The sequence below is a fragment of the Eurypyga helias genome, unplaced genomic scaffold (assembly GCF_000690775.1).
Source record: "Eurypyga helias isolate BGI_N326 unplaced genomic scaffold, ASM69077v1 scaffold9171, whole genome shotgun sequence".
Classification (NCBI taxonomy): Eukaryota; Metazoa; Chordata; class Aves; order Eurypygiformes; family Eurypygidae; genus Eurypyga; species Eurypyga helias.
In genome coordinates this window covers 55,538-68,377 of record NW_010229000.1, presented here as the reverse complement: position 1 = coordinate 68,377, position 12,840 = coordinate 55,538, and the positions used below count along the sequence as shown (strand labels likewise).

The following is a 12,840-nucleotide window of genomic DNA, read 5'->3' as shown; positions in this document are numbered from 1 at the left end:
CCCCCCTTTTATTTGAAAATACTTTTTTCACATGTTCTGCATGATGTGAGGGCTGTGGACTGACGAAATAAAGGAAGGGTGACACACGTACTCTAGTGCACTTTGTGTCTGTGTGTCTGTGTGAGGTGTCATCGTGTATATACATGCATGGTGTCCAATGTATGTATGTTCTTTATGTATATAAATATATATACAGTTGTCTGCGTATATATCTTTATTTATATATCTGTAAAAAAAGGAAGGACATTGAGATGCAAAAGTGATTCCTTATAACTGCTGAGGAGAAAAGGTACAGCTTACCTTTCCCACAGAGAATTAATTGGTATCCCCAAGGCAGGACTTGGACAAATCCATCTGCCTACTTTGCAATAGAGACACTATCATAGGGATTGCAAAGGCAACAAACATTTTGCTTCTTCCTAATCAGGAGATCCAGATTTCTTTCTTTTTTGCATGCTGGGGCCTATCACTGATAACAGCAGGGTTACAAGCTTATTTCAGAGGACTAAAGGTCATAAGCCTGGACTGTTCTTGCCCAGGCATTGTTTGTTGCTTGGACATAACAGTGGATGGACCTTTCTGTGTCATGGACCTCCATGTCACATTTGTTGCTTAAGCCTTCCTAATCATGTAGTTCCCCTTATACAATACTTGGATTCTCATTGGTGTGGATGATTCTTGTCATTAATCAGAAAATATTAACAAAGTGCTACTATTTTTTTGGATTTAAAGATATTGAGCATTTATACCACATGTGGCATTCATCATATGAATGTAAATATTGAATAGTCTTCCTTGTAAGAACAGTCCTTGATGGCACCTTACCAGTGAACTAATCTGCCTTTAATCTCTAATCAATACTTCTGTTCATTAGGATTTTATCTCATTTGGCTCTGGAGAGCCACCAGCCAGCGAGTACCATTCCTTTGTGCTTTATCATAACAATGGTCCCAGATGGGCTGAGCTGCTGAAACTTCCTATTCCTGTGGATAAATTCAGAGGAGCACACATCCGCTGTGAATTCCGGCACTGTTCCAGTAAGTGCCATTCACGACTTCTGTTAGTCCTCTCCATTACATCTGCAGTCAGCACATGAGTTTCCATAAAACCTCAGGAAAAAGACAACTGCATGAACTTTATCTGTATTGCTTTCATGACACAGCTTCTCAGGCTTGCAGCTCTACTGGCTGGAACTCAGTGCTTTGGTAGAGCCTAAATACTAGGAGAAACCAGCCTAGTTTTCTTAAATAGTAGACAACATTGCAGCTGCAAATGTACACAGCCTTTAAGGTAAACTCAAAATGCAAATTTAGAATTTACCTGTTGAATTATCCAAAATTAGACCAAATTATATTATGTTTAGCAATCCAACCAATGGGAAATGTACATAGATACATCATGTCATGGTCAATTAACATCACTACTGTATTGCCTTTTTTTTTTTTTCTGTATAAAATAAAATTCCAAAATTCTCTAAACACTCTGAACAACTTTAGAGAGGATTTTGAGATAAAAATTGAGGTCTGGCTCTGCGGTGTATGCACCAAGGTATGTGAGACAGGTTTCATAGCTATGCTGCTGACTGCTCTCAAGCTTATAAAAGAAAGGTGGATAAAACTGTACATCTTTTAAACTGCTGCTGTTTGTCTCCTTTTGGTGATGTAGATGTAGCAAGGCTTAACTAATTAGATTGCCTCTGTGGAAAGTGGCATGCACAGTAAGGGCTAGTATATTTAGATTTTGGGTACATAAACGTCAAAATGCAAGGAACAGGTAATATAGGAAGAAATTCATATTGATTTCTTTTTCAGATTTCTTTTATAATCTATGAATTAATAAAGGAAAAACTTCAATGGTATGTTTCAAACAGATGATACATTTTTGCACAGTCTTTCCCGTGCAGTACAAGTTGGATGTTTTTGTTATGATTGCCTGCACCACTCCCAACTGTGCTAAACCTGGACTCAGAAGTAATATATATGCACATTTGATGAAAAACCGGTTGATTTTCAGAAGTGTTCAGCATCTGCACTCTGCTTTCAGTAAAATCTGTGCCATCTCAGTGTTTTGTAGTCTGCGTTGTATTTAGGTGATGAGTTTTGGAATTGAGCTTAGGCATCCAAGTTTGAAAATGTTATCTACTGTCCACCATTCATGTAAGGAACAGTGACATCCTCAGTCATACTTACAGAGGCAGACGCCTTCTTTGTAAATAGAAGTGCACTGTAGTCTGAGGTGAACCTAAATGAGACCAATAGGTGGAAGCTACTATAGGGGGTAATAACCCCTTTTCTCTTCATGTCGGACTGGCTAAATCACATTTGGGTTTTCTGGCAGTCTATATATTGCTAAGAATGCATATTTGGTGTCTTCCATCATTTGTCATTAATAAATGCCAAATCATTCCAGAACACTGCTTTCTGGTTTATAGTGAGAGAAAAAAAAAAAAAAAAAATTACAGGAGAAAATTTGCAAATCTGAAAAGAAATGTAAAATAATCTTAGTCTGACTAGCTGCAAATAGCTTCCAGTATACCTTCTTATGTTGTATTGTATCCATTTACTTTGTCTAAAATATATAATACTAACTTTAATTGCTGCTTTTTCCATATGTATTTCAGCAAAAGAAAAGGGTGAGAAGAAGTTGTTTGGCTTTTCCTTCGTGCCCCTGATGCAGGAAAATGGGAGGACTCTGCCAGATGGCACCCATGAACTCATTGTACACAAGGTAATTGGAATTAGTAATCATTAGCTGTAACGATTCCTCTGGAACATACTATAAATGCTCGGAAACAATAGGTTGAGAAAGTCTGTATTCACTACCAGATGAGTGATAATCTTGTCACCATTAAAATATTCATTGCTGGTTGTTTAATATTAAGCTTCCTGTTACAAATCACAATTGAATCTAGATAGGCATTTTAGTACGCTGATTTTACTATGAAGCCTTACCCTTATATTATTGTATTTATATCCATTATAAATTATAAATGCATCCATTATAATTTTATCTGTATTTATAGCAGATTTCACAAAGCCAAGTTGAATTAAAACACACAGAGTGAACCCCATGATACCTTCCTCCACTTCTGGAGTTGGAAAATCAAGCAAGCTCATTTATGCAGATCTACTCTGTTATCATCTTTAGAGATATTTTGTTTTTGAGGAATTTCTTTTCATTTCCACATTTCAGTTATCTCTTTGTTCAGAGGATTTGATATGGTCCCGAATAAATTTTAGATTTAACACCAAAATTTCTAGCTATTCGTTTGACATAACATGAAAATTAGTTAGACTTCAATGTTTGATACGAAACTGAGAACCAAAAAACAAAGGGGCAACCAGCAGAGTGAAAAATTTTCAGTTTCTGGTGGAGAAATAATAATTCATATAATTTAGGGATCTGGTCCTTTTTATTCAGTACAGGTGTTTTAACTGGTTTGTTTTCACAGTGTGAAGAAAACACAAACCTTCAGGATTCTGTTCGCTACCTCAAACTCCCATTTTCAAAGGGAATTTTCCTAGGAAACAACAGCCAAACAGTAAAAACCACTAAAGAGTCCTTCTGGATTACGTCCTTTCTCTGCTCCACTAAACTTACACAAAATGGTAGGATATGTTGATTATTTAAAACATGATGAATTCATATGAGTGTCATAGCTAGCCTTTTCTGTGCCAAGTCAGCATGGATGTACTCAAAAATAGCTTATGTTCTCTCCATTTTACGAACTGCTTTCCTTCAGGTTTTTCTATATCCAGATGGAAACCAATGCAGCATGATAAACCACTGATTTTAAGTAGTTCAATAATGCCTTTTAGATTAACATGATATTGGAATTGAATGCAGCACTCTTGGAATCAACTATCAACACCCAGCTGCTTTACCAAACCTCTTAATCTGTTTGTTGAGTTTTCATGAAATACTTATTGTAGGCTTTAGGCTGTGGCAGTTTGGTTTTAATTAGGCACATATTACTTTTTTGTTGTATCACTTCTCTTCCTTTAAGGCAACAAACATTTACCAATAGTTAAAACAATCATATACACTGGATATAAGGAGCAGCAGATAGAAATACGTGTATGTGTGCTCTTTACCATTGCCCTGTATAAAATTCGTCTTGTTTATTTGCTATATTAATAACAGTTAATAGGTGAAACAGTTTTCCACAGATTCCTAAATTTTGTGTATTTGCTTGATAATGTGTTTCTGACCATTCTTTGATATCCCCTCCATTTTATATTATTTTTTCCTAAGCTGTGTATCACACTTTTAAGATCTTGCTTAGCTCCCTCTTGTGTGAGAATGACTGTTTCTTTACTCTTCTTATATGGGTGATGATAAAAATGCTAATTGCTTGCAAATTGATAATAGCTGTTTAACAATAACTAGAGCAGCTTTTTAAATGGAAATAATAGTCTTAATTTTCACCATTTAGTAACAAGTATCTAAAACAGAACTATGTGCTAATAGTAAGTGGTCTGTTTCACTGTGCACATCCATTCTGTATTCTCATAGCAATTAGCTTTGAAGTCATAAAAGTTAGCCAATAAAAGAATTTCCCAAAGGTTGCTAATAGGCAATCAGAGACTAAATTTGCTCCAGTTAAAGGCCTTGATTTAGGGAAATCACATGAATCTACTGGTACTTACACATGCATGCAAGTGCTGCCCAGAACTAAAGTGTCTCACTGATAAATAGTTGCACTATTGTCTGGGGTTATAATACTAATTTATGTTCACAGTACAGGATTTAGTTTGTACTTGATGTAAATAGTTGTGTGACGTAGGACATAAAATATCCTTTTTTTTTTAACCTTATTCTGAGTAAGAGGGTGTAGAATATCTGAATAATATTGATCCCCTTTTCAGCTCTGAAAGAGTTAACAATTATTTCAGCAGTACTTCAGAGGGTGGAAAAAATTTCAATAGACAGGCTCATATTTTCTCCAAGGATCTTCTTTGGGAAGTTCATCTTGGTGAGTTTCCAAATCCCCATTCTTTTAAACAAAAATTTGCCAAACCTATTGCATGCTCAGAAAATGAACATAGAGCAAAGCATGTGGATATTTGGTCATGTGAGCATTACTTCAGTTATCCCTGAGAGAATGTAGCATATTTATAAAAAAAAAAAAAAAAACAAAACAAAAAAAAAAAAAAACACCCACCAAAAAACAGGATTAAAGAGATCTGTGTATTTACTTTTTTTAGTAAACATTTGTATTAGTATTTTTGAAAACTGCTGATTATTTTTAAATCTGTTTTTAAGTTTGGAGGCTTTTCTGAAGTTCTCAGAAATCTACCTGTGTATACAACCAACAATGTCCAGAGCCTGGAAATTAATTGAAAATTATGCCATTTTCTGGCCATGGTGTAGAAGAGGACCCCAAACCCAGACTTGTAAAGGGTGTAACTGAATTAGAGCACAAATTTACTAGCTCGCTAGGAAACTCAGCTGTTATTCTCTCATTTATTGTTCCCACATGCCATCAGCTCTCATGCATATTAAAATTGTGGGGACTGGGGGAAGGAGCCTGACTCCCAGTTGTTGGGATCCATAATGACCTTACCCTGGGTACTTTGGGGGGTGGTTTAGGTTTATTTCCAAGCAATTTTCAGAGACCTTCTGACCAGGGAAGTCTGTGCGTTAAATGTGTCTCATAAGAGTGCCTCCTTATCTAATCTGTCTGCCAGTTAGCTTTTTCCTTAGGTTGTCCTCTGAACCTGAGTAGATAAATAGTCAATGTTAGCAAAGAAGTATGCCAGCTCTTCTGTGTTGCATCCTTTGCTGGATAATTATATTTCATTATCCTAAAAATACCTAAACCTAAAACAGCAAGAGAGAACACAGTCTTTTTCTACTGTGCAGTTAGCAGTCCTACCTAGTTTTTGACATACAGGAGGGATCTCTGCCTGCCAGAGACTCGGGATCCATCCGGCAACTCAGAATATTTTAGCAAGTTGGCGTCCACATTTCTCAGCACTGATCGGCACATCCCCAGTAAGCAGCTGTTCATGAGCAGAGCAACATGCTGTACAGCACGTCTGTGGCAAGGCAGAGGTGTAATCCATCTATCTGCTTTTAAAAAAAGCTAAACTGGTGATTAATAAAACAAAAGTAACAGGGAGCAGAGTGACCCCAGTTTGGAGGGAGTGGTGGAAACTGCAGAAGCAGCCTGTTGGAAGAGGAATGCAGGTTGCCAATTCTGGAATTTGGCTTTTTCCTTTTGAAGTGCGGTAATACTACACCAGCCCAATTTCTGATGTCTCAGGATTTATAGGAGAAAGATGGAAAGATCATCCCAAACCACTTCCTCATACACATGATTCTAAAGCTTTTATTAAACATAGCACTTTGGATTTAAATTACGGACTTTGAGAAGGGAAGTGTTTTCTTTGGTAGGAATGATAGGTCAGGTGTATCCTGTTGTAGATGTACAATCTGATCATGATTAAGAGAAGGCATTAAAAATATTTTGTTCTTCAGCAAAATTTATCATCAGCATTGACTTTTTCCCTTTTCCAAAACTACGCTTTCCTAGTTGGGCCTATTTTGGGGGATGCTTTTATATTCTTATTTCTCTTAATACATGCCACATTGCTATCCCTTTCCCTTGTGATTCACATGTCAGATTTGCTGTTCGTGTCATTTATGCTTGGGCTATTCACGAATGTTATCTCAGCAATGACTTTCCTGCTTAGCAGTTCCCTTGAAATGAGTGCTTTGAAGTGAGCGTCTTACATTTGCTCTCTTTCGTTTTTAATCCCCCAAGAAATCCCTAAAATTGAGTGTCAACTATCTTCCACCAACTTCCTCCAGCAAACCTGTAAAGAAGTGTTTCTCCTGCAATGAACTGACAACTTGAGCTAGTCGTGCTGCTCCTCAAGTTGAGGCTTAAACAGAATAAAGTGTAGAAGTCCATTTAATTATCCAAAAGACAAATGCAGTTCACTGGATTTGTAATGCTTGTTTATTTGAATATTCCTGACAGAAGGAATAATAAGACCTGTCATTTGTCCTTGGTCTTTGGAATCTGTCTCTGCTGTGCCTGTGCGTGTGACCCTCCAGCACTCCTAGTGCAACTTGAGCATCTCTCTTAATCCATACTAGCACACATGAAGCAAAATAAAAAAGAAACATATAAATGCATTAAAAAAATTTGTGCCCACCAAAATCAATGAAGGCAGCAAAATATTAGTAGAATACCATGTAGAGTGTTTGCCATTAACACCTCTGGCAAGATGTAAATACAGGTGATTTTACTTTAATAACATAAAATAAAAATATTACTTCATTTTTTGTTGTTGGAGAGAGGAGCTTTCCTGGAGCAGACTGGGAAAGAGAAGACAAAGATTGGTGTGACTCAACGGTTACTTGAGTGTGAAAACAGCCTGTGATAGAAAGCATGCAAATACTTGCTGAACCAGGAGGAAAATTGCTATAAGCTTCTTTCTTTGAGAAGTACTGAGAACTTTTCAAAAGAACTGGATCCTTCTAAGACAATGCTGGGCAGTGATCAACTAGGCAATGGTTCAGCTTAAACTGATGGAAGGATAGGACAGTGGTTAAGGTTTTCTGCTTCAAATGGGCAGGCTTTGAGAAATTCTGAGAAGCTTGTTAACGAAATGCGGAGGTAATAAACTCAAATGTAAAGGAACTTTGGGATTTATTTAATTCAATGGTTCAAAAATATGTGGAACTTTCATTGAATACAAATTGGAAGGAGTGCTGCATACCTGATTGAGTCACAGGCAGAAAATGCGAGGAGTATGCAGAGAACCTGCACCAGAAAGGGGAAAAATAACAGCAACTGTATCGGAGGTCAGCAAGGGGCAGGGTCAAGTGAAGAGTGCTGACAAGCCAAGCCAAGTTTGTAAAACTCTATTTTAGGTTATTGAATGGTATGGGATGTGAAATTCCTCATCATAATTCATAGTGAGGTGGGGTTTTTTTAGTACATCTCTGAAGCTGAAGCAGTAACACGTGACCTAATGTAATAAATACAGTACCTATATTTAAGACAGGTGGAAAAGCAGACACATTAATGGGGCCATCACCTTCTGATGAATTTTATGCAACTATTTACAAGAAATCATGGATGAAAAAATGGACATGTAGCTAAATGGAATGTGCTGTAAGATGAGTTTATCAAAGGCATATCATGCCAGAATAAACTTCTTAATCTTTCTTTTCAAAGTTTTATTATTATTATTCAGAGGAAACGTAGCAAATCTAAACCATCTGGACTTCAATAATACACCTCATGGGACATTAGAGAAAACACTCAATAGAATAAGAATTTTAAAACTGGTTAATAAAGACTAAAAGGGAACTAACTAGCAGGTTGCACTGTAGTGGAAGGAAAAAACTATTAGATCTGAAGAATTAGGTCTGGGATTGACCTCTGGTTTTAAAGGGATGGAAAGGGTTGGGGATGAGAGAGGTATTTCACTAAAACCTAAAACACTACAGTACCTGCTAATGAAATTGTTGCTGATATACTGATGAGACCTTTCAACTGTATAAGAGGGAGAAAATCAAAATGTGATACAGGCAAAACAAGGTAACTTTGGTTTAAATAATTAAAGAGTAGAAATTAGATGAGATCTAATGGTACTAAAGGGAGGCTCATACCCTAATGGAGTCTCCTGGGAATTCTCCAATTCTCCTGTAGGCAGGGAATGAACAGTGTTACATCTATGTGTGTCACCAATATGATCTTTTAAAATAAATTTTAAAAAAAAAAAAAAAAAAAAAAAAAAAAAACCCACAACACTAAATTCTAGAACATATGTCAGGTGTTTACAACACCCATATGAGCTTCCTAATGACATAAAAAACAGCCATGTAATCTTGTCTGTAACATAGTTACCATTTTGGGTGAGAAAGCTGAAGGAAAATTAATTAAAACTGGAGGAAGTTGGAAGAACTCTTAGCTCTGAAGAGTTTTTGTTGCTTATTACTAAAGCAGGATCTCGGAGGCATTGTGTTTCTCTAAGACAGACATAGGAAGATGAGTATTTTAAATATATTCAAACTAGTAATTAGGAAACTATTTCTAGCTGTCAGATGAGGGCTTTGGAAGGCATCCTTCAATGGGATGAGGGACAGCAAAATAATTACTCTTCTTAAGATGGCAGTTGACAAATATCCGAACAGGATATTGCATGATACAGTTGCCACACAGACTGGCTTTAGTGACCCTGTACGATGTTCTTATGTTTATATTGGTGGAGTTGTTATGGGATGGAATGAAAATTTGTTGTTGGGCAGATCATGTCATAGCAAATCTCAAGATGTTTTCTTTTGTTTTAATGATGCCAAGTTTTGCTGTGTGGACTGTAATAGTAGAATTCAAAGTCTGAAAAGCTGCTTTGCTTCCAACTAGAATCTTGCATTTTGTTTTTGCAGGAGATATGCTTGACCTTCTGAAATGGAGAACCCACCCAGACAAAATTGCAGGTTGCCTCTCAAAATTAAAAGAAATTGAAGGTTCAGAAATAGTGAAGGTATGTACCTTTCTATGCTTTCAGATAATATGAGGGAAATAATGTGTTTGCATGTCACAAAAATACCTGTTTAATAACAAACTCTTATTCTCTTCAATCAGTTTCTTCAAGATACACTAGACACTTTATTCGGCATTTTAGATGAAAACTCTCAAAAATATGGATCAAAAGTATTTGACTGTTTGGTAAGTTTCTTTTCGTAATGATTCTTAACTCTTTTTAAGAACTAAGTAACAACGAAAAAAAACCCACATCACACAAAACTAAAAATCCCAAACCTTTCCTTTTTCCCTCACATTTAGGTTCACATAATAAATTTGCTGCAGGACAGCAAGTTTCACCACTTTAAGCCAGTTATGGACACGTACATTGAAAGTCATTTTGCAGGAGCACTTGCATACAGGTGAAGTCTGTACTTTTTCTATCTGATTTCAATACTGACAGTTATTGGTAAACTAAGCAAAATCATTCATTAGATTAAATTAAACAGTATTATTAGGAATAAAATGCAATTCTTGTATGAATGCCCAAGTTTAGGCCATTAAATAGAGTAAAATAACTTTAGGTTACCAGAAACGTTGATTGCCCAATATTCTAACATTGGCTTCATTTTAAAATCTTTATCTTCAGTGGATTTCTTTATTTGCATTACTTTGGAAAACATAGGGGCCATAACATCATCCAGCTGCAGCTGTGTTCACTGTCTGTGTAGAGCAGTGCACTAATAAGGATCACTTACTCTGCTGTACTGTTTTTATTTGCTAGCTAAACTTCCATGAAAACCAGTGTAGTTTAATGAGACTGCAGATCGATGCACAGAATAGCAGGGGTACTCCCTGCTGGCAGGGGCTTTTCTGGCTTAACTCAACTCTTGTATCCCTGTCAGTATCATTCTACTGCATATGTAATACTGGTATTATTTCCTGTTCAACAAAAATCTACTAGGTGGCTTTCAGCAGACTGAAAACTAAGTGTAGTGTTTGGCCTGTGGTGATTAGCGAAATCTAATCTCAATTCTTTTATTTTGTCAGTGTTTCTCATATAGCAGCTATTGGTTGGCACTTTAAATGCAAAGTTAACCCTTTTCCCACTTTTGTGTTATAATACTTTCCGATGTGCTATTCTAGAGATCTTATAAAAGTCCTAAAGTGGCATATTGATCGAGTCACTGAAGTAGAGCTGCACGAACATATACAGGAAGTACTGAAGGTAATAAAAGCCATTGAAGGCAATTATATATTTAAATGATGTATTCATACAGTACCAACAGGTTTAACTTGGGAAATGAAGCAGAGTACATGTAAATGATGGAATGGTAGTACTCATTCTAGGGAGCTGCAGACTTGTTCAGAGCAGTCAGCTTATTCATCATTCTCTTTTGTCAGTAAGTTGATCAATGGAGCTTACTACCACTAGACTGTGGAGCTCTGTGTTCCTTCCTGAATGAGGTTATACATGAGTAGGAGTTAGATCTAAGAAATCAAATATGGATAACATTGGTGGTGTTAACATCTGTTGCATAACTGAATATAAATGGCAGACATATATCCTGACTTAATGGTTCAGTCCTGACATGGGAGAATTCTACTGAAAATGGTGGGTTTGGTTGTTCTTATTGCTCCATTTTGTACCATCAAGAGAGCACAGCGTGGAGTCAGGCTGAGTTGTACAAAACAGTAATCCCATTTGGGACAGGTGCTACAGCCTGGAAACAGAATGTCAATGTGGAACCCTTCTGTGGTTTTCCGTGGTGCTGTTAACTTAGGGGGCTTGTTACTAAGAAAGGGGTGTATTTCAAATTTACATCACAGCAGTTTTGCAACTTAATGTAAGCTGCCTTTTATTTTTTTTTTTAATTATCTTGTTAACAGTTGATAGGAAAACAACTTTTAACAGGAAAAAAAAATTCGCAGAACGTCTTAAAAGTTTAAACATGCATTGACCTTGCATGCTAATGCAATACATGTTTCTGTAGCCAAAGACATGCAAGCGATGGGATGAGCAATGTTGAGATTTTGCAGTTTTCCATTTGTTAAAAAAGCAATCATTCCTTGCTTTGTAGAGATTATGAAAGGGAAAGGAAGATCATTTCTGAGTATGTGCTTTTGAAATGTTAGTGTTTGAATAGAAAGATCAGCCAAAAGTGTCCTGTTTCAGACATTTGTAATTCTCTGAATGATACCATTGTGTGTGTTCTATTTAAAGAAGAGCTGGTTCATTTTTATGAGTTATCCCTGCTTTTGACATTTGTAGGCACAGGAATATATCTTTAAATATATAGTTCAGTCTCGAAGGTTATTCTCTATTGCTACTGGTGGACAAAATGAGGAGGAATTTCGCTGCTGTATTCAAGAACTTCTTATGTCAGTACGCTTCTTCCTTTCCCAAGAGAGCAAAGGAGCTAGTGCTTTATCCCAACTACAAGTAAGTTTTCAAGCAGGCCTTGCTTATTGCCACTCACCATGTCCAGTATAGAAAATGTATGTGTGTTCTTACCTATGTTCCCTGGAATGAAAATGTTTTTTTGCTGGATCAAAATGACATTTTCAGCTCATCCTCATACCTTTTGTCCTATAGTGTAAAGTTTTCATACCAGCAGCTTCTAAATATACTTGGAAAAGATCATCCTAAATATAATATTTAATTTTGAATTATAATTATAGTAATTATATTGCTGGTTACAAATGAAGCAATTTCTCTGTTTGATGCATTTTACAGCTTAGTTTTAACCACATTGGAACTGAAGAATTTGAGCTATACAAAAGACTGTCAGAATTTTCATGCTTTACAGAAAACCTTTAAGTCTTGCCGAATCCTATATTTCAATACTTAGCTGGAATCCTTATTTCAATTGAGACTACTGAATTTGACTAGTGCTAAAGCACAGAGGCAAAACACACAGGAGACAGCTTTCTACATTAAATGCCACAGATATACCAACTTCTACAGCTCATAGATACACTGTCCTCCTCCCCGTTTCTGTAATCAAAGGTGTTTAAGACCTGTTAAGAATTATTAATTTCTAAAGCTCTGTAGAAAATTTTTCTTCCAAGAAAATAGCAGCTCAGAGAATAGAGTAGAGGGGTGCTTCTTCCATCTCGTATCATGTAAGCAGGTGCAGTGAAAAGACAACAGCAAAAATGCTGGAGAGAAGGGGACCTGGACAGGCTGGAGAGGTGGGCCAATGCCAAGCTCATGGAGTTCAACAAGGCCAAGTGCAAGGTCCTGCACCTGGGTCGGGGCAATCCCAAGCACAAGTACAGGCTGGGTGAAGAGTGGATAGAGAGCAGCTCTGAGGAGAAGGACTTGGGGGTACTGATGGATGAAAAGCTTA

The 12,840-nt window shown here is 36.7% G+C and overlaps 1 protein-coding gene across 1 annotated transcript in view; it reads left to right on the top strand.

Moving 5' to 3' along the window:
* Nucleotides 1-874: 874 nt before the first annotated feature.
* The window catches only part of LOC104516038 (dedicator of cytokinesis protein 4), a gene marked incomplete at both ends in the record, with an annotated part of 66,785 nt that continues 54,819 nt past the window's right edge, over nucleotides 875-12,840 (top strand). Inside the window, 8 exons of the mRNA XM_010160234.1 lie at nucleotides 875-1,037; nucleotides 2,621-2,727; nucleotides 3,452-3,608; nucleotides 9,409-9,506; nucleotides 9,608-9,691; nucleotides 9,809-9,909; nucleotides 10,634-10,715; nucleotides 11,760-11,930. Coding sequence (XP_010158536.1) covers nucleotides 875-1,037; nucleotides 2,621-2,727; nucleotides 3,452-3,608; nucleotides 9,409-9,506; nucleotides 9,608-9,691; nucleotides 9,809-9,909; nucleotides 10,634-10,715; nucleotides 11,760-11,930 — 963 coding nt within the window. The remainder of the gene's footprint in view (nucleotides 1,038-2,620; nucleotides 2,728-3,451; nucleotides 3,609-9,408; nucleotides 9,507-9,607; nucleotides 9,692-9,808; nucleotides 9,910-10,633; nucleotides 10,716-11,759; nucleotides 11,931-12,840) is intronic.